The sequence below is a fragment of the Perca flavescens genome, chromosome 9 (genome assembly GCF_004354835.1).
Source record: "Perca flavescens isolate YP-PL-M2 chromosome 9, PFLA_1.0, whole genome shotgun sequence".
Taxonomy (NCBI): Eukaryota; Metazoa; Chordata; class Actinopteri; order Perciformes; family Percidae; genus Perca; species Perca flavescens.
In genome coordinates, this window is record NC_041339.1 from 7,491,763 (window position 1) to 7,514,192 (window position 22,430).

The window sequence follows — 22,430 nt, forward strand, 5'->3', positions numbered from 1 at the left end:
GAGTTTGCCCTTGAACTTTTACAACCATGCCACCTTCTTAAATGAGTAATAGTTGGTTTCACCACAGGTATCTATTTTTTATAGTACAGTTCCATGTCTTGCACATTTGCAGATCTTTTATAGCCATAGCCGTGGGTTTCTGCAGGCTGAGAGTAAACCCTAGCTTCTGCTTATAACGTATTATGGCTGGCTGTGGTAACAGTATAAATGAGAATATTTCAGGTGCGACTGTGACTAACTGGGAGACAGAGCTATTTGGTGTGTTTTAGAGCAAGAGACTATGAAAAATATCGGATAGTCTTGAATCGTCCAATTCCCCGCTGCCTGAATTCCTTCCTGCTACTTTACTTTAGGAGAACAGGCCCACGCCGTCAGGTCTCAGACAGATCCTTTAAATAGGAATGAGCCCCTTTTCCACCTGCAGAGTACAATCGGAGCAGCAGCCAGCACAGCTTGGGTCTTCTTACATATTGATGCAGCAGAGTCTTCAAAGGAAATGAAACCTACACGTTGTATATTATTATCACAGACCGGGAGGGACAAAAGAACACACATGGTGCAGTGAGACATGTCAGTGTGCGGTGGCAGTTTGTGAGTTTCCTCAGATGTTTTTCAGTCTTAAGTTTCAGGACATGCACCTGCCATTTAAAGAGGTACTTTCACATGTGTACCATGAACAAAATGTTGACTCCGTGTTGTCCAGTAAAGGCAACCGCTTCAGTTGTTAACATACTGTAGGTACATTCATGTTAAAATAGAATGGCCATTCACATACTACCACAAATGTAGCGAAAAGGGGCGTAGGTCTGCAGCTATCATTTTGGCAAGTATTCCAGTGTTTCCTTTAGGACTGTATTTTTTGAGTTACTATACAGGCCAACTTTGATCTTGACATATAGGCTAAGCATTCTCTAGCAAATAACAATAAACCCACTATTAATTACATTATCTTAATGCAGTGTAACTTCAGCATGTAAATAATGCACCTAAAATACAAAAACGTGAGCAATCGCTATTCTATCGAATCAAGAGCCACGTGCAATTTAGCTCGCAGGTGAAGAACACAAACAACGAAAATCACCAGTTAACTTAATTTAAATTTGCAAGACCAGGCTTAAATGAACTGACAACATAAGTTATACGACTTACAGTTCTCAAGGACGTACACACACAATCTCAACTGGCTAGTTATCCTTGTGTGTCCACGCTATTCTCCGACATGCACTCTAAGAATGCAGCCCTATTTCTGATACCGTGCGGGGCAGAAATGTTGCCGTGGGGGGCCGCCACGGTCAAATCAACATAGAGGAAACACTGTATTCTACTAATTATTCCATCGATTAAATGGAGTAACCTGTATTTTCCCTTTTTTTTTGTGTGTCTTAAGTGACTGTTGGGAACAACTATTTTTTGAATTGGTCCAGTATTAAACAAGACCGCTGCAGTCATCGACCGCAATACCAGCGAGGACGTGATGGCGGTGATGACATCATCACCGCGTTTTTTTTAATTTGTATTTCTTTTTTTACTTTTTGCCGGCAAAAGTTACAGGAGAACAGATGTCGAGTGATATGAAATAAAATGAAAGCAATTATCATTGTGTAGTTATCCCCATCGATTCTTCTCTCCTATATTCAAGAGATTATGGAGAAAAAACTTAAGTTGCTCGTCCCTTCAGCTTTGCAGAGGAGGATGGACAGTCCATTAAATAGGCTATATGGGAGATTTTTGGGGAAGGCAAAGAAATTTCTCCGTTCTCAGCTGAAATGGACACATTAACGTTAATGCCGCAGTGTTTACCATTGCACGATCGCCTCACAGCTTGGGGAGTTTCCTTCTGCTTATAGCTTAACAAATTTCAGCCTGCATGCACGTTTTGTAGCCTAAAACAAGAGCTGCTTATATTGGTTGAGAGAGCAACGAGTTAGCGGACTGCCCAGTTGCCCTCTCTGCTCTCTGTCTGCTCAACTGCTAGGCCCTCGCTGTGCCCTCGGCATTTTGGCGGCAAGCTTTCCGAACGGTCTGTGGAATAGATCAACGGAGAGGAGGGAAAGCAGCGCGGCCGTAAATGACCGTAAAGACTCTCACATTGAGCTGAAATGGAAACGCTGTTGTGCAATCTTTTTATACAGTCTATGGCTGTAACATATGTTGTAAAGTTTAAGCTTTTCCTCACAGCGGCACGCACTCATACGCTACTCTCCGTTAGTGCTCGCTCTCCTTGCACGACCACATGGGCACTGGCGTCACTCACTCAAGGCACCCTGCCATTCTCGCTCTAACTTAGTTCCTTGCCAAATTGTAATTTTATATAAGTGATTATTGGTGAGACTATATATTTTTATTATATATATATATAATTATTAGTTGTTGGCACTTGACCCTAAACACGTTACGCAGTTAAAATGTTTTATGATAATAAAGGGGCATGTTTACTTCATAGGCTGTGTACCTCTGTTAATACATTATTTGGCTCAGCAGTGATAGAACCAAAAGAATTGATTCAAAACGTTACTGTGTTTGAAAAAGTAATAAATATATTTTTTTAAATTTGACTGAAAGAGACAATTATATTGTTAATTGCAATTATTTCTGAGAGAATTAATTGTGCAGCAAGATTCGGAATTGTTACAATTCTAGCTGTACGTGAATTTTGGCAACATCGCACTGAATTCACGGAGATTGGTTGACTTCGCGTGAATTGATTGCGATCACGAATTCCTGCCGGGACTGACCTGTACACCGCCTGTGAGCTCGTTGTATGACAGTAATAATCATCCATGGGAAACACGGTGGGCTGTACATAGTATTTAGTATGGATTAAATCAGGTGCATTTATGATTTTTAGTTATCGAATCGTTTCAGCCCTTGTAAGCTTTTAAAAGCCCAGGCCTGTAATCCATTTTTCTAGAAAAAATAGCAGGGTGGGTTGTACAGTGTCACTACATGCATGTTCATTGCACAATGTATTTGTTGTGTTTGTATTTAAAAAATGTTGTAGTTGCAGTTGTATGAGCAGTGACTCTGTTTTCCTAGAAGCCTATAGTTGGCGTACTGCATGTGATGCATTCACACGGCAGTAAAAACAATCGCCCCCTCATCCACTACCCTAATGTCTGCAAATACATCAGTCGTGCATGCTATCACGTCCGTTGCTAAGAAGAATAATTGATTGATGTAAAGCTAAATGTGTTGTGACAGCAAGTAGCGCATTATTGATAAGGTGTTATATTTTTACCACATTTCTTTGAGTGAGCTAAAGCCTCTGATTGAATGTTTCATTAGCCAGTGTTTGGGTTAATGAATTATGTATGCTAGTTGATAACCCGAGGCAAATATGATTTACTTAGTGATCTAGATTTCATATTGTGAGGGGCGGAACCTCCCCCGCTCTCATCAATATGAATTCAGTATTGTTTTCTCAGTACCACGTCACAATTGGGGAACAGGATATTTGCTGCAAGTATTAAATTGCAGGGTTTTCCCTCCCATTATAAGGCTTAGGTGTAGCACCCAGACTGCTAACCGTCAACACCTAAGCTGAACTAATGTAACTAAATGACTTCTCAGATCTAAAGATTGTAGTTTTGTCCCCAGTGGACTTCTTTAGCAAGGTTTGTCTTTAAGCTTTTTGAGTGTTATGTATTCCTTATGTGCTCTAGCTTTTCCAACGTCTTAGACACAAATGGTGATAATAATGGTCCAAGTTTATGTGAAACTTTTTTTTTTTTTTTTTATGGAAAAACGTAACATTTTGTTGACAGAGGACGCCTAAACACCCACCAAATTTGTGCACCTAAATCTTTCACAAACCTAGGGAAAACACTGAAATTGTCCTGTCCTCATTCTCTTTTGGTGCTAATGGATAGTCCTCGTTGGTCTCTCTTTCTCTTCCTCTCTGGTTGAGCTGTGACTTGATTTAAGATTTACTGTATGGTCCGGTTTGCCACTGGCAGCAGTCACAAGGGGGGGAGGAGGAGAGAGAGAGAGAGAGAGAGAGAGAGTGAGAGAAATGCAGAGACAGAGATTCCCTTCTCCTCTCCCATCCCCCCTCTGTTCTCCCACACTATCAACACAGAAGATCCTGGCTGCGTATGGTGGCTCCACAGCGCCACTGCAGCGGGATGGCGGTGGAGGGAACAACCGCGTTCTGTTTACAAACCGGTGGTCCTCCCCGGGCACTGCTGCTGTCAGCTGGGATTTGTGCAGAGGGTCTTAGTGATCTGTGACTCAACAGTCTGCAGGTTTTCATTTCAACCAAAACACAACAGCATGCGACTTGACTTTCTACTCAGCCTCCCATCTTGTTTTAGGTGTATTGATTAAAGCGGCTGTTGTGTTTGATTTAAATACCCTCTTGCATGCACTTACAGCCTATGCTCTCTACCCACCACAGTACATGAAATGTATTGTTATAGAAATGTCTTGACTAATGTTTAGATTAATATCTAGAGTAATGTTATAATCCGTCTTAGATTCATCCTCCATAAATTGTTTTTAACAATTTATTTTTAAAAACAAGAACAAATTCTGTCATGAGCTAATTACTTTGTGCAGTTTCCTGTGTTTGAGGAGTATGACTGGGCAAGGCAGCAGTCAACACAGTGGAAACAGGTTGAAATGATCTCACTCGATTTGTTTGGTTTATAAACACAAGATATTTGAACCCACTATGTGTAGAGTTCAAGATTACAATGCACACTGCTACACTCAATACTGTGCCTGAAGGCATCTTGTCTACACGCATGGAGGACTGAAGCTGCTGCTCTAGCAACATATAGGCTGTTTAGACACGTCATTGATTTACATCAATGGGCCTGAAAGTTGCATGGGAGCGTAGTGTGGATGCGGTTCGTCTAAATTACAGGACACAATTGTACATTTGTTGGGTGATTTATGCCTGTAATAAGCTGCAGGCACATTGTACTACAGTGTATTGATCTTGTCCACCTTCAAGCTGGTTAACTGGCAGCCCTGATAGATAGATAGATAGATAGATAGATAGATAGATAGATACTAGGGCTGTTGGAACGAATTCCGAAAGTCAAATTTTATTCGAATAGTGAAAAAATCCATACTATTCAAATGTGATTTTTATTTTTTTATAAATAGGTTGGCTAACGTTAGCTAATCTCCCTCTTCTCATGTCTGATGAACAATTAGTTACGGGAGTGAGAAACACAAGGCATTGTAGGGCTGTCCTCGACTAAAGATATTCTTAGTCGACTAACACTTATACGATTTTGTCGACTAATCGATTAGTTGATTTAATTGACAGAGCTGTGCGCTTTGAGAGGTGGTTAAGACTAGAAGAGCACAATATAAATGTAGTTAATTAACCATCTGTAAAACTGAGTTTCTCCATTAATCCTGCAAAAGCACCACTTCAAAATGTGCTCAGAAGTTTCTTGGAATTAAGTAATTAAGCATGAATAAGCATAAAAAAATGACTAATCGACTAAAGAAATCTTAGTCGACTAAGACCAAAATGACTGATTAGTTGACTAATCGACTAAGAGGTGGCAGCCCTAAGGCATTGTGAGCTAACGTTAGTACAACAGCGACAGGCTGCGGCTAGAACTCGGAAGGAGGACGGGAAATAGTTTTAACGTGACTTTAAAATCGACATCCACCGACCCAAAATGCTTATGTTATCAGTAGTTAGCCCGTTCTGGTTTCCTAACTGCGTTGCGAGTTATAGGAGCTTAGCTGGGAACTTCATGGAGACTGCTAAAGTTTATGTTAGCTGTCCTACAGCTTTCAGAGTTAGCTTCCACTTCATAGGTTACCTTCTAACAGCTGTATTCTCAGTAACGTGACAATGTGCATGAAACAGGTTGCTATAAATCATTAAATAGTAGTGGCAGCACCGTTTGGCTTAGTTAGCAATGCCGTTAGCATTATGGCTAACACTATTGTTACTTAGTTAATGACCAATCGTTTTGTCTGTGCTTTCTAACATTATGTTATTGTGCGAACCGATCAACGTTAGCCTTTACAACAGAGCCGCTTCACTACATTTGTTAAATAATAGTTTATTACATAGTTTTCTGCTGATTTATGTTTGTTGATGTGTGCGTGGTGGAAAACAATGTAAACCGAGAGCAGCGTGCCAGAAGGCAACGCGCCATGGCGTAGATCCCCTTTAAGACCAGGCTGATGTTGGTAGTCCCTCTAGTGGACAGAACGTGTAACAACAACCACATGCTTGTAGTAGCATTGACAATGCATAAGCCTGAGTAGTGTAGTACATATTTATAACAGGATGTATTTGAGCTTTTAATATTCAAATATTATTTGAATATTTAAAAAAATAAATGAAATTTGAATGGTATTATAGAGGAAGACTGACCTCTCTAATACACACATGCATTCATACAAACATACATAGAGAGAGGGTGTTTGTCTGTCAGGGAAAATCAGATATTGATTTTGATTTTTCTCCTTATAACAATATTTTTTGAACTTTGCAGCCGGTACATTATATGTAAGGAAAACTGTAATTATGTAGCCTAAAATGTAATTTCTTCCATACGTCCCAAATGACTCCCTATATGTGTTTTTCTTGGCTGATTTTTCCCACTTACAGTAATAGTAAGAGGAATACTACAGAGTTTTGATCAGGTTTTAGTGGTAATGCTGTGAATTCTGCTTCACCCTGCCTCAAACAGTTGCCGACTCAGCTGTAATATGGCGGTTCTCCATTACATGGTACCTGCTCGACTCGCTTTGACTCTACTCGCCTTTTTTTGTTCCAAGTGAGCTGAGGCGATACCAAAAGGTGACGTGAAAACCTGCAGACTACTGATTGGTCAGAGAGAATCATCACTAATCACTGCGTCATCATTGCTAGTGACAGATGGGGGGTGTCCTGAACAAACCCGCCATTTTTAAATAGTTTAGCCAGCGGTGTGACTATTTTTTTTTACTGCCTCCAGCTTCTTTTGATACTAAATTTGTCTTTTGGCTGCCGAGAATGAAAATCAACACACCTTTGACGTTCTGTGTGTGTCGCGTTAGGCCGCGGCAGTTTCCTGCAGCGTCGCTATGACGCCCAGCCCCCATGCCTCGCGCACGAGGCGGTACTGGTCTGCAATGGAAAATGGAGGACGGGGCACCGCTGCCAAGCCGACTAGAGCTGGTACTAGCAGTGAGTAAGCGCCAATAATGTCATTTGCACAGTATCTGTTTCAGTGGAGAGTTTCTGTGGAAATGTTGCAAGAAACATTGTATCTCCGGAGTGACTTGTCATGAATGTGGTCAAATGTGAGGATGTTGAACATTGACTTTAAGCCAGGTGCGGCATTAGGGCAATGTTGCCTGTGTGTTAAGAGTTGAAGTGGAGTTTACACTGAGCAGAAAAATCTAAACACCTGTACAATGTAACACATAGCTATTCACATGGTTTTTGATTCAGTTTGGATTCAACTCTGGTTGTTTATGTGATTTTGTGATATTATTATTATTATTATTATTATTGCTTTTTAATAAACCTGCACTAAACAACTACTAGGACTGTTTTTTCCCCTGCTGAGGTAGTTTCAACAGTGGCACACCAACCCCATTGTGGCATGTGCTGTGTAATGTTTATGGCTTTATAATGAATTTGAATATATAGAATATTTGCTATGTAATGTGAATAGTGTTCTATTTTGTCCATGACTGGGTTTCTTAGTTCATTGTTATATGGGGTGCTTTCACATATTACTTTGAGTAATTCCTTTGTGTCTGAGGTGCTGTTGGTGATTGTTCCACTTCAAGGGTTACAGTGCCTTGGCTCCAATTCCTTACGGAAATCCCTAAAGTGCGTCCCGTCAACTACACTGATCGGCCTCGTGTCCTTGCATAGGAAAATTGCAAGTTTCTTCCTGCAAGCCTCTTGTCGTGCTGCAGAAAACGAGCTTGTGGAGGGCTGTGTAAAGTACGAGTCGAGCTGAGGCTGTGTAGGCAGAGATCCGTACTCCAGGCCATGCTCACTTGGGTGCATACACTCACCAACAGTCATCAAGTAATTTTCTTTATATCGGTAATTTAATTAAAAGAAATATAGACACTTTATGATTCATTTCTTTGTAAAAGGGCCGAACACATCTCGCGCCAAAATATAAATATTAGACTCACGTGTGCAATGTAGCCGGCCTGTCAGGTTGCTACTTGTGGAGTCGTATGCAAACTAACTTACATAGCTTACACACAACTTTATTCCGAGGTTGCACAGTTTTCTGAAATTCTTCCAAATGAGGCTTTTCAGGTTGTTTGGAGTGCAAATCTCTCTCTGCTTCTGAGGCCATGATGGTAGGGCTGCGCGATGTGAGGAAATTATCTAATTGCGATTATTTTGACTGATATCGCGATATGATTCACGATATTTGAGGGAATGATCATTTTTGTATCCTTATTCCCATTTTTATTGAGAAATATTAATATATATATTTTTTTAAATCATTATAGTGTGATCAAAGATTTTTTCTTTAGTCTGTAGGATAGGAGTTGTAGTCTGGGACGTACAATTCTTAAAAATGGCTGGACACATATTTTGCCTTTTAACAAATATTGTAACCCCCTGCAATCCAGATATTGCACTAGTCCATATTGCAATTTCGATAAAATCGTGAATAATTGTGAAGCCATACATGACGGTTGTTGAATTATTCCTCGTTGTTCTGCTAAAGTTACATTTCTGTGTGACTCCCGAGGCAGATAGCCACGGTAGTGTCGTTGTTTATTTATTTTCTCTCCGAAATTCGAATTATAACCAAATTTAGAATGTTTGTTGACAGCCCTACTTCTGAGTTGACATCCTCATCTGAGGTACTTTGTATTATTTTGTCTGCTAGCTGTATATCGGACCCTCAGAAACTGTCTCTATGGAAAACGCAATCCTCTCTAACTAGAGACAGAGCGTCCAGGCACAGATAAGTGTCCCTGAGCCAACATGCCAGAGAACAACTTCGCCTCTTCTTCTGTTGTCTTGGCCACCGAGTTGTTGCCAGTCTCCTGGGTCACGGACACATCCCCAAACAGATCAACCGTGGCAGCCTTTATTCTCTTGTGAGGGTGATGCAACTGGCTCTAGTGGGAAGTCTGTTGTTGTAGCTTGATTATGCAAGATTAGCAAAACTTGGAGTTTTACAGGAGTAGACACACTGGCTATCTTCTACTTTATACAATGCCGTGTGTATTGTGTAATTGTAACCTGTTTGCTGTCGCAGTGACCAGTTTTTTCCTCATGTTACCGTTAAAGGATAATCTAATCATCTGTGGAAAATACATAAGATGATAGCACCTCAGTGTGAAATCTAGAGTTTGATGACCAGCTAACATGATCGACAAACGTTAACGTAAATGTTAAGACCACAAGTCATGCTAAATGTTTTGGTGTTCCGTACCACATAAATCATCCTGGGAAATGAAACGTAACCTAGAGCTCACAGTACCCATGAGTGTTTCACCCGCCTACATGCCATTAAATGCTTCAGACGCTGAGCTCCAGGCATTACATGGCTCATTATTCGCAGGGGAAATGGGCTTTGAGCTGGTCCTTATTTGGGATCTGGCTCTCAGGGAGTTTCTGAAGTTGTGGTTTCCAACCTTTTTGGTTCATGAAACCGCGGACAAAAGCAATGTTGAATCACGATCCCCTGACATGTTCATGGATGCGCAAACTGAAGAAGTCATACCACAGGAGGGGTTACAATCCTGGTGACTTCTCCCCTTTGTATTTTTCTGTTGACAGTTTGTAGAGGATTGGTACTTAAATTAGGGCATTAGATGATTCACAGTATAAGTGGTCAGGTGGAGAAGCAGCTTAGGGGGAAGAGTGAGACACTATTAGTGAAAACTAGCTGAAGAAAAAATTCAATCATTGGCTGATGTACTGCCCTCCAGAGAAATAGATGTACTGCATACCAGCAGACACCTAGCAAGTGCTTTGTTCACAAAGGAATTAGGGGTGTGGGAAAAAATCGAAAACCTTATGTATCGTGATTTATTTATTTTTTGCAGCTATTTTTAAAATGTATTCTATATATATAAAAAATATCTGTTATGTACTTCTTTACAAATAAAATAAATGTCAGACAGTCTGACTGACATGTGATGTGCTTTCTTCTTGAAGAAACATTTTTTAAGTGTATTATTCAAATTTTGTTTTTGTTAAAGAAGAATAACAAAATTGCAATTGTCAATACTATCGAATTCCAATACTTGTAGAATCGCAATGAATGAAAATTGCAATAGAAATGGAATCGGCACCGATGCATCACGAAAGGATCGAATCAGGACAGACTCATGTGGTCACAGCCCTAAAAGGAATTCATCAGGAGTTCATCAATGTTGCAGTTTCAGTCAAAAGTGATGGCTACTATGAGGAAATATACCAGCTTACCTCAAGCTACATGAATCACCCAACGTTGGCCTCGACATTTCAAGAACATAATGTAACTTATTTAAATGAAATAGCTTTAAGCTGGTAATGCTGTGCAGAGTTGTATCAAAGGTGAATGACATTTTTACCTCGGATCCTGACTGAAACTGGAAAATGTGTTATTGTGACAACACTGATGGGCAGGGCTGTAACAGTACGTGTATTAGCCCGGAACAGTGTTGGTACAGGGCATTTGGTTTTGGTATGCGGCATTGGTTCTATACGCCCTGTGACCCAAACACGTCAAGATTGTCTATTTATCAGGCCTGGGACGTTATGCATTTGTCCCGATTTGATTCATTCATGATACATGAGTGCTGATTGGATTTGTATTGCGATTCGATAGTGTTGAGATTTTCTTCTTCTTTAACTCTTCTGACATTTATTTCATTTAGTAAGGAAGTACATACTGTAACTTGGATTTTCTGTTTTTGCTCTGTTTTGCTGGAAATGGATATGATGTTGTCGCCATCAGCGGTACCGTATGAACAGAAAATAGTTTAATAATTGGTAAAAATTAATTAAATAAATAAAGTATCGATTCTGGGGAACATACATGAATTGATTCTTTGTCCCACCCCTACTATTAATGTTGACTACTTGCATACAAGGAACAGAATAACGTTTTGGCAACGCACTAGTTGTTGTTGTCCAGCTCTTTGGGCTGATTAACTGTGTTAGTCGCCTCCTCCTCGGGCATATCACGCAGCTAGCGCAACAGTAGGGTGACAGCCTCCCCTCTCCCAACCCATGGGTGTAATTTATGGTAGGGACGGTGGGGTGTCCCTACCACTTTTCTGAGCATTTAAAATTGCCTCCAGTTATTTTGACTTCAAAAAAGTGTGGACTGCAGTGTGTTCCTCTGACCTGTAGTTCTGTGTCTGTGTCGCTGCGTGTGCTTCCCACCGAAAAGCTTGGGAAAACGGCTCTGAGCTACACTTTTATCGGAGGTGGTGACGTTAACGTTGGTGTTGACAATAAGCCACACAAAGGTGAGATTTATGCCTGATCAGAAGTGTAGGGATAGCGTGCATATTCGAAAGCAATATGTCTGAGAGTCTTTCTGCATTATATTCCGGTCAATTTTTGTAGTTTGAATTCTCACCTGCCACCTGAAATCTGCATTTTCTATTGGACATTTTCACTATAAATTGCTTTAAATGCAGTAAATGAGGAGCAAGGCCTCAATTTAGGCTGATGAGAATTGCTGATGAGAATTGCTGATGCTGCGCCAGGCGTCCATATTCAAATAGTCTTTATTATATGATGATGATATATCACATGTTGGTCTGGCACGATATGCTTTTTTCCTGATTCAACTCAATTGGCAAAGTGTGTAATTTAGTAAGCGATATGATGTGGTTCATGTTGATGTGGATGGCGATGATGGCGGTGGTGATGATGATTAGGATAATGATATCTATGCAGCTGATGTCGACAATTTGTGTTACCAACTCATTTAAAAAAAAAATAAAAAGATGTCGATTCTGGGGGAAAGATTGTCGCCAAAAAATGCAACATATACGATTTTCTATTTTTTTCTCCCAGCCCTACTATATTAAATGGCAGTCAGATGTATTGCCTATATCATGTACATTGATAGTGTTTCCCTTCACTGATGATGTCTCTTTCTCTCTCTCTTGTGTTTTCCAGGCTAGGTGTGTGCGTGCTGACCTCATGGTGTAACAGGAGTAAAGATGAGCATTAGCAGTGATGAGGTCAACTTCCTGGTCTACAGATACCTACAGGAGTCAGGTATCCTCTCAAGACCCTATTATATTTATCAAGACAATATTTTCTTCAAATATTAAAATGTCGTAACATATTGGTAATCAACCAACTTTTATTAGGGGTGTGTTTTCCTACCAATCTATTGTAAACTATCAAACTCTCCAGTAGGGCTTCACAACAAATCGTTTTTTTTTTTTAATCGACAGCGCGATGTCAACTGCCGCAATAAACCCATCGCAAAAGGCTGCGACATATCGCGAAAGATACTCCGAGATTTTTTGTGTTGGTTTAAAGGAAATATCAGTGGAAACTTTAAAATGTAACTGTCACTCTTGGCCCCTTTTTATATTCAATTTAATGTTCAATTTGTTCAATAAAAAGTTGGAAATCATTTCCTTTCATTTGTTTTAAATTCAACAAGCAGTTTGTTGTATTTTAGCAGACTACTGAAAGCAACAGAACTGACTACACTTTTAATTTGTTTATTTATCGCAATTAATATTGCGATATTCAACAACGTTATTACACACATCGTGCCCATAACCGGCACCGCTGCAGGATATCAAAACACTGCTGACAATCTCTTCACTTGAGCTGCAGCTGTTCTGAGTGACGGATGATTCAAGGCAGTCTGTGCTGGGTTTTCCCTGCCATTATATTGTTAAAGCTTGATTTATGGTTCCGTGTTAAATTGATGCCGTGGCTACGTATGTAGGTACGCAGAGACACGGACCCTACGACGTAGCCTGACGTGCACCTCTCAAACAATGTAACTACACGTCTCGGCCATCACGTCCCTTGGTCGTGGCTTGGTAGCTCCGCATTTCCCCCGACTCATTTCCCCCGACTCATTTCCCCCGACTCATTTCCCCTGACTCATTTCCCCCGACTCATTTCCTGGTTCTCCTTCTCCATAAACAATGCTGACATCCTGCAGAAGCAGTACATAATCTTACCAATGACAGCGAATCACCTACCAGTCATTCTGTTGTAGTGCGGAGTCGGAACTGGTTGTTTACTAATGCGCAGTGATAAGCACACATAAAATAATGTTCATCACACTAGTTGAGTGCCATATAGCTAGCTAGTTAGTGAATAAGACTATTAAGTACTGTGTTATAAATGTTAACTTTCCATACCCTGTGAATCCATATTGCGCGAGTGCTTTTGCTGTAGCCCATCTACTGGAGGCAGCTGTTATCGCAGTGGGAAAATAAATCCGCCACACAACAATGGAAGTATGCTCATTGCGTTATGTTTTGAACACGACTGACGCGCCCAATGCAACTTGCGTGTTGGCCCAGGGCTTGAGCATCAGCTGGTTCGGGTGTGCTAAAGCAGAGAGGACTGGAAATTGGGCAGCTGTAGAGGTTGCAATACAAGCAATCTGTTTTGTAACCTCCAAAAGAAACATGTATGAGAAATACTCAAGAATGTGAAAAGAATGGAAGCAGTGGCTTGCAAGTAACACGATATGGCAGTGGAGAAAACACAAAATGTAGTTCTTAAATAAGTCATGAGTCACCGATTATTAGTAGTTAATGAAACTAGGCAAAATTAAGATTTTGGAATGGAACACAAAACGTAATAGCCTACTTTCATAATTGCCCAGTGCCTATAATCGGTCGAGCCCTAATACACAGCATGTCATTGCCTTCCAACGTTGAAAATATCTTCTCCTCCCCTGCCCTCTTCTTCCCGCTCTTTTCTTCTCCAGGGTTCTCCCACTCAGCATTTACATTTGGCATAGAGAGTCACATCAGCCAGTCCAACATCAATGGTGCTCTGGTTCCCCCTGCTGCCCTCATCAGCATCATCCAGAAGGGCCTGCAGTATGTCGAGGCTGAAGTCAGCATCAATGAGGTGGGTCCTCTCCTCTCCTCTCGTATGGAGTATTGCGAATTTCCTTTCCTTCTTTTACAGAAACAAAAGTTGAATCATACCCTTCTAGAGACAGTATATCATGAGGCATTTCTAAAAACTAATTGTTTTCTGAGAAAAATGCACATCACATGTCAGTCTGACATTGATTTCACTTGTAAAGAAGAACATAATATGGTTCTTCTACATTTTCTTTCGCTCTGTTTTGTTTGAAACAGATGTGATGTAGTTGCCGTCGGCGGGACCGTATAAACAGAAAATATTTAGGTGAATCATTGGTAAAAATAAATTGATTCTTTTGTGAGGCTGAAGTCAGCATCAATGAGGTGGGACACAAACAAGATGATGAAACTCTCCTCTCCTCATTTGTGGGCTGTGGGGGGGCGGGTTGTTATTCTCTGTGAGGGAGGATGGAGAGTTGGTGGGTTTTGGTTCAGAAAGCACAGTTTTTAGTTTTATTTTAGTGTGACAGGTTTTGTTGTGTGTGTTTTAAAAAATAAAAAAAATAAAATTGAAAATGGTCCAATAGAAGGACTTTTGAAACCTCTTCTCTTCTCTAAACTGGTCATTTCTCCCACTCTATAGGACGGCACATTATTTGACGGGCGGCCCATTGAGTCTCTGTCCCTGATTGATGCCGTGATGCCGGACGTCGTTCAGACGAGGCAGCAGGCCTACCGGGACAAAATGGCCCAGCAGCAGGCTGCCGCTTCAGCACCAACATCGGCCACGGGGGGCAGCATCGCCGGCAACGCCAAGAACGGAGAGAATACTGCCAACGGGGAGGAGAACGGAGCCCATGCCTTAGCTAGTGAGTAATACGTTCACCAATAGAAAAGGACATGCAATGATGGTTTGCTACCTGCGATGGCAAAGATATTTGAGCAGCATTTTCATTAAGGAAGAACTATTATTTGACCTTTTTGGAATAGTAGTAAAACCCGAAAAAAGTGGAATTCATAAGTGAACATTTAATTAAGATGTTTTGGTCAAACATTTTTGGTATGAAAATGTAAATGTTAGTAATGAAATATTACTTTACACCCATATTTGGCTGTTAGTGAACACTGTGAGGGTAGTTCACTCACACTAATAGTGGTAAAGAATTGCGAAGACCTTACAGAAAGGTTGTAGACTATGTATTTTCTAGACATTCCTGGCTTGCTAACTTTCTGCCTCGCTGTGTGTCACCCATCCAACTCTGTGCTTAGACAACCACGCAGACCTGATGGAGGTGGATGGAGATGTGGAGATCCCTCAGAACAAGGCCATGGTCTTGCGGGGCCACGAGTCCGAGGTCTTCATCTGTGCCTGGAACCCAGTCAGCGATCTGCTGGCCTCGGGGTGGGTCACCTTCCCTTTCCTAGCATACTCCTCTGACACTAGTCTCAAACGTATCACTCAAAGGTCTGCAGGGTTAGGTTAAGATTTTTATTCCAGGTCAGAGGTCCGGAATGATTGGCCATAACAAGTTAACATTTAATCAACTAACTATTAACTTTTAAGCAACATTCAAGTCAAGAGCTCTGTTTTCCTGCTCAGCTTTTGGACCGATTTGGGTATCATTACATGGAACCGGCACTTTCCTCCGATGTTTATTTTCAGGTTGTTTTTTTTTTACACCCCTTTTCAGCTTTTTTTGTCTCCTTTTTCTTTTGTTTTTTTTCTGTGTATATTCCACATCACTAACAATTTATTGATACATAGAAAATGTCTTTCAAAATAGAAAATGTAACACTTCATCAAAGTACTGTACTCATAACATGAGGTTTATGGCCTGGATTGACTTGCAGTTTGGTCCGGACTTTGAGAAACACTGCTCTATATGGATCAAATGGCCTTTTTTTTTTTTTTTTTTTTTTTTTTTTTTTTTAACATTTTATGCCTTTATTTGACAGCGCAAGTAGAGAGATGATAGGAAACAAGGTAGAGAGATGAAACGAAGGTCCCCAGCCCTGCCTCTTAAAGCGTTGGGTATACTCAAGCGCTATGAGCATGCACGGAGACGTTTATGCTTAACCCATTGTTGGTTGCAGTATTCTGCCAAACACCAGAGGGCATACAGAAAAAATCTGAATAAGCAAGAAGTAGTAGAGAAGAAGAGAGCAGAAGTAAAGGAAAGCAGGCTACCTGGCCAACAGCCAGGGCTGGACTGGCCCTCTGGCACACCGGGCATTTTCCCGGTGGGCCGACGCACTTTTGGGCCGATTCGCCGTTATAAATAGGCCTTTTTTATTTATTGGCCGGGCCGGCCCATAAAGAACTCACAGCGGCCCATTGGTTAATTTTCTTTACTGGCACTGGCCTGACCCAATCAAAACCAGGAACCCTCTTCCCCACTCCGGGCCGCAAATTTACGAATCCCACCATGGCCACGCCTCCCGGCCCTGACACACGAGCTGTAATAGTTATGCTGGAAGTTTAGCATCTACGTTATAATGGACAAACGACCACCAACGTGTAAAGGAGGTGCAGAGAAATGACAGGAGAAAAAGATTGAGAATGGCTTACTTAACTTCTCTTGTGTTGGTTGTGTTGGCCTTTTCCAGGGCATATACTACTCTCAGCTTTATTGTAGCTTTTGGGACGGGTTATATTGTTATAGTATTTAGCAGACACTTGTGTCTAAAGCGACAAAATATGAATATCAATAGTTAAAATTATCAGTAAACTGTTTTTAAAGTTGCCAATATTAAGCAAAATAGTAATAATGGCAATACAATATCAAATATCAATAATAAAAAATAAAAAATAATAAAAATACCATAAATATACAAATCATAACTCTAAGAATGAATGAATTATTTAAGTGTAAGATCAACAGATAAGTCTTGATACCCTCTTGAAGGATCCAAAACGATCACATGAACACAGAACACTAGGCAACTCATATCATAGAATGCACACATATTTATAGAGGACTGTCTGCAGGGAATGTGTCTGACCAATCACGGTGAGTGTGGGCCGCCTGGCAGATTTTTTGTCCCAGCCCTGCCAACAGCTACTCGCTAAACCCCGCGTAGCTGCCTGCTCTCCCCGGTACGTTATACAAACACGCTGAAGGGCGCCTTTTTCGGCCCTTCAGACACTGGCAACACGCGAGTTCTGTAGTAAATTGAAAAAGCAAATTTCCCATTTGTATCTATTCTAAAAGCATCAATGCATTTCCGGGCCACAGGCCACGCCCATTTCAACCAATCAGTACAACATCGTGGGCGTGGCCTCAGGAGTGGCCCTAGATTGTACCCTCCCAAGTTACTTAAAAATTGCACGAGCCCTTCATGATATAAATACTTTTCATATTTGTAGCGCCCCCTAATGGCCAATGTTTGCCAAATTTGGTCCAGAGCCTCAGAGTGGCATGGCAAACATTGATAGCGTTTACTTTGGAGATGCTAAAGTTCATGTTTGGTCCGACCTTTGTTCGTAATTTGCGAAGTTTTGAACCGAGCAAAATTCTTTTAATAGCTTTTTGTCAGGGCCATCTGAACTTGCTATTTGCAATGTTTCAGGAAGATTGGGCGAAAACCCCGGGAGAAGTTAGAAAAAGTAGGTTTTGCACATTTTGTGATTTTTGCAAAAAACAATTCTGCGTGGATGTAAGGTTGTAATGTGTAATGTGGGAGTAATAATGCAGAATACCTCACTCCTACAACTTATTTCTTTTTTTTTTAATTGATTTTTTTAATGCAACAGGCACATCAAACTTCAGCAACAGAAAAAAGTGTGTGTGTGTATATATATATATATATATACACACACACATATATACATACATACATACATACATACATACATACATACATACATACATACATAACAGTAAAATCCCACCCCAAACAACAACTGGTGCTGCAATATACACAATTTAAATTGGAAGAATGATAGAAAAATATATTAAATATGATTACAAACTAGGAAATACAAAGAAACGTCTCTGCAGAAAGGAATGCAACCGTCTCTAAAGTCTCCTGAATTTGTCTGAATTATGATCAAGTTCATAACTCAGTTTCTCCAGAGGGAGAAGAGTCAATATCTGTGACAACCACATGCCGACTGTAGGGACCACTTCAGCAAGATCCATTTTTCTTTTTCCTTTTTTTTAGCCAGAAATAAAAGAATTATTAACTTAAGATGTTTTTGATGAAATCCAGTTAGAAATTGTCTGCCAAACAATGTTAAAGCGGGAACACGTTGTCTACGGAAACATGCTTCATGTTGAAATGGGTCCGTCTGTTTTAGGTCTGGGGATTCGACGGCTCGCATCTGGAACCTGAGTGAAAACAGTACAAGCAGCTCGACACAGCTGGTCCTGAGACACTGCATACGAGAGGGAGGGCAGGACGTCCCCAGCAACAAAGACGTCACCTCGCTAGACTGGAATGTAAGCCCGCTAACACACGCACACTCACCCATCATGTGAAAGGCGAGTCTCCCTGCCTGGGTGCATTCGTTCAAAATATGGGAGCAGGTCATAGTTGTAGGAATGGAAGAAATATTTGTCATGCAAGTCAATTACGCTACTTCACATCTTTTTTTTTAATAGCTTTTATCAGCATTTGTTTTCTTTTTTTTTTTTATCTTCAAAAAATGTTTGCTAATGCTTGTTGTTTTATAAAATGTGAACACTTAACATACTGTACGTGCATAGAAAGCAAACGCAACAACTAAACAACTTCCAGAGCACTCTGAACATAGCTGTTGATGATGTCCAACAGTTGAAGATCATCAGAGTGGGATTTTCCTTTAGTTCAGCCAGTGGATTGTAAACCTGAGCCAAGGGCAGAGCCAGGAAAAAAAAAAAAAAAAAAAAAAAGTGTCCCTGCTGATGAAAAACACAGGCCTCTCTTCTAATCCCAGCTGAATCCCAGCACACATTCATTCAGCCTGGACTCTGCAAGGCAAATTCTGCAACTGCAACGGACAACGTTAAGGCCTTGCCGTGCTTACCTATCCAGCACGCACACTCTATAAGCCACTCTTACTACTTCTCTCTCTCTCTGGCAGAGCGAGGGCACGCTGCTAGCAACAGGCTCCTATGACGGCTTTGCCAGAATATGGACAAAGGACGGTGAGATGACTGCGTTTATTAAACACGTCCATGTATTATTTGATCTCAGGAAACCCTGCAATTTCATATCAAGAGCTCTAAAACAAGATACAAGTGTATTGATGTGCATACATTTATGTATTGGCATAGTATAAGAGAATGAATAGTGTTTCTATGGAAACTCTAATAATGATTGTGCTGTGGTGATTTGGTTTGCTTATCTTGTACTACAGCATGTACGCCACATGCTTTAGTTCATCCTCGAACAATGCTGCCACCTAGAGGCAGGTTTGCATGTTGCCATTCAGGTGCTGACCCATTTGGTGTCATTCAGACCCTTGGTGGCTTGTTGTTATTTTTCAACATGTCATACTTACTGATTTATTTTTCCCTTTCTGTGTGTTTTGCCCCACAGGGAACCTGGCCAGTACACTCGGCCAACACAAAGGTCCCATCTTTGCCCTTAAGTGGAATAAAAAAGGCAATTTTATCCTCAGTGCAGGAGTAGACAAGGTAAACCAGGATCTGTTTTCAAAACATTGAATAACTTCTAGCACGATTTCACAATCGTGCCAGCTGTTTTAATAAGTGGATCAAACAAATGTGCTGTGTAGCCGTTGTTAGCTCTAACTGTACATGTACATGTTGTCCTGCCAGACAACAATCATATGGGATGCCCATACAGGAGAAGCCAAACAACAGTTTCCCTTCCATTCAGGTACAGAAAGCATCTTTTTCTTGTCTCTTTAGTATTTTCCAGCTTAGCTTTTGATCTCGCTGACGTCCATCTTACCATCTCCCACAGCTCCAGCGCTAGACGTGGACTGGCAGAGCAACAATACGTTCGCCTCCTGTAGTACAGACATGTGCATCCACGTCTGTAAACTGGGACAGGACCGACCCATTAAAACATTCCAGGGACACACAGTAAGTAGCCTGACAAGCCAGACCCACATCACCATGTTGGGTCTGGGAACTCACCATTGGCAGGGTTCATAGCGCTACAACCAGGCAGAGCCACGAAGAAGGTAGCGGAGCTAGTTGATAGATTTGATAGATTAGACTCTGAACACATCTTCCTTTTTTTTTTTTAAAAAGAATGACTTCAGTGCCGTTCTATGTTCTTATCTCAAAGAAAAGCTGAACTCCAAGTCTTCCAGAGTCGTGGCCAAAGCCGATTCCAAAGACCGCTGTTCGCCAGCAGCAGCCATCTTCTTTGTTTTCAAGTAGCAGGGAATTCACGCGGAACCGTCGTAACTCTGCCGTCATTATGTTAAGCCCGCCCACCGACTCTATACACGATGTGATTTGCCCGGCTAGAGTTTGGCTTTTCCAGCTCGCAAGCCAACTTGCCAGACCCCCCTGGCTGCAAATTACATTTCCTGCCGCTAGTGTGCGTCTAGATTTCTAGGCTACACAGTAAGTGGTTTGTTAGTTAGTTACACATCTGTGTCAGTAATACTGATGAGTGTCTTCTACTGTGTTCGGAGCACCCAAAGGAGATTAAAAATGTATTGCTGTCACAGTTTATGTGAATATTTGGTCTTACTGGTTTGGATGATGGTATTTGTTAGCATTCCATTGGACCTAGGATTGACATAATCCCCTTTCTTTGCATTTAGTAACGCCTTCATTTCAAATGGTATCCTTGGAGAATGGTTGGACTGCACAATATATCGTATTTTTTATTTTATTGTCCTCACAATATCAACTGCCGCAATATACATATTGTGAAAGGCTGCAACATATCGCGATAAGACACTCCGAGATTTCTTTGTTAGAAAACATCATGAGAAACTGCCCTTTTAAAACGTAACTCTCATTCTTTTTTTTTTTTTTTTTTTTTTAGTGGTTCCTTTTACATTCAATTTAATGTTTAATGTGTCCAATACAAATATTATCAATGATTTCCTTTTATTTGTTTTTTTAATTCAACAAGCAATTGTTGAGCACAGAACTGAGTACATTTAAGTATCTGTTTATTTATAGCAAGTAGAGATGGCCCGAGACCATCTTTTGCTTCCCGATACCGATTCCGATACCTGAACTTGTGTATCGCCCGATACCGAGTACCGATCCGATGACAGTGTGTCATATATTTTATTATGTTTTAACAGCTGTATACTACTATCCCTGTATGGATGTGATATGATAACCCATCGGAGCCGATACCGATAATGGTATCGGAACATCTCTAATAGCAAGCAATATCGTCCGCCACATTGACACTCGTCATGCTGTATATACATCACAAACACGATCTCTTCTCTCCTTCCAGAATGAAGTAAATGCAATCAAGTGGGATCCCACAGGGAACCTGCTAGCCTCCTGCTCAGATGACATGACGCTGAAGGTGAGAGCTAAACCCTGGTGGTGGTGGACATCTTGTCTTATTAACATCACTATCACTGCTCCCTGTGAGCCATGAAGAAAGGAACGACGTGTTCATGCTACAATAAATGTTGACCTTATTTGTTTCTCCTGCTCTTCATGTGCTTTAACAAAAGATGCTATCCTAAGATTTGTGCTGCTCTGTAAGAAGCCAAACCTTTTTCTTTTTGGGCAGCCATTGAGTTCCCTTCTGTGTTGCTTGAATCGTCTTCGGTAGGAAGGCAGGACATTTCCATTATGAAGTTTCCCTGCTGTTTGCTGTGTGTGCTGAAGATAAAGCTGCAACAGTTCCAAAATGTTGCTGTACAACTGATTGTTTCAGAAATAATGCGATTAACAATATAGTTGTATCTTTCAGTCAAACTTAAAAAGATTTATTTATATTTAATGGCTTTTTTTTTTTTTTTTTTTTTTAAATGAATTCCAGGATACATCTTTTGGTTATCTCTTTGTCATGTGACCCATAATAATGCAATAATGTAAATACACAGCCTATGGCGTAAACAACGGCTATTTATTAGCATAACATTCTATTTCTAACTTGTCGTTTTTGTTGCAGTGAATGTGTATAAGGGTCAAGTGTCAACAACTAACAAATGAAACAATAATACAAAATATATAGTCCGACCAATAATCACATATATTTGACATATGTAAACAAAACAATTACCAGTTATACACCTTAAAGTGCTCATATTATGCTTATTTTCAGATTTAATAATTGTATTTAGAGGTTGTACCAGAATAGGTTTATGTGGTTTAATTCACCATATTTTTGTTGTACTGCACATTGCTGCAGCTCCTCTTTTCACCCTGTGTGTTGAGCTCTCTGTTTTAGCTACAGAGTGAGGCATCGCACTTCTGCCCATCTTTTTTGGGAGTCGCACATGCGCAGTAGCTAGATAAGGACTACTAGCCAGTCAGAAGCAGAGTATGAGGGCGTGCCACGCT

At 40.7% G+C, this 22,430-nt stretch overlaps 1 protein-coding gene across 1 annotated transcript in view; it reads left to right on the top strand.

Annotated features, from left to right (window-relative positions):
• Positions 1-22,430, top strand: part of tbl1xr1a (TBL1X/Y related 1a) — a 66,871-nt gene that overhangs the window by 42,013 nt on the left and 2,428 nt on the right. Inside the window, exons 3-12 of the mRNA XM_028587039.1 lie at positions 12,080-12,181; positions 13,875-14,020; positions 14,624-14,849; positions 15,250-15,382; positions 18,281-18,422; positions 19,046-19,109; positions 19,504-19,601; positions 19,746-19,806; positions 19,894-20,015; positions 21,367-21,441. Of these exons, the coding sequence (XP_028442840.1) occupies positions 12,124-12,181; positions 13,875-14,020; positions 14,624-14,849; positions 15,250-15,382; positions 18,281-18,422; positions 19,046-19,109; positions 19,504-19,601; positions 19,746-19,806; positions 19,894-20,015; positions 21,367-21,441 (1,125 nt within the window). The 5' untranslated portion in view covers positions 12,080-12,123. The remainder of the gene's footprint in view (positions 1-12,079; positions 12,182-13,874; positions 14,021-14,623; positions 14,850-15,249; positions 15,383-18,280; positions 18,423-19,045; positions 19,110-19,503; positions 19,602-19,745; positions 19,807-19,893; positions 20,016-21,366; positions 21,442-22,430) is intronic.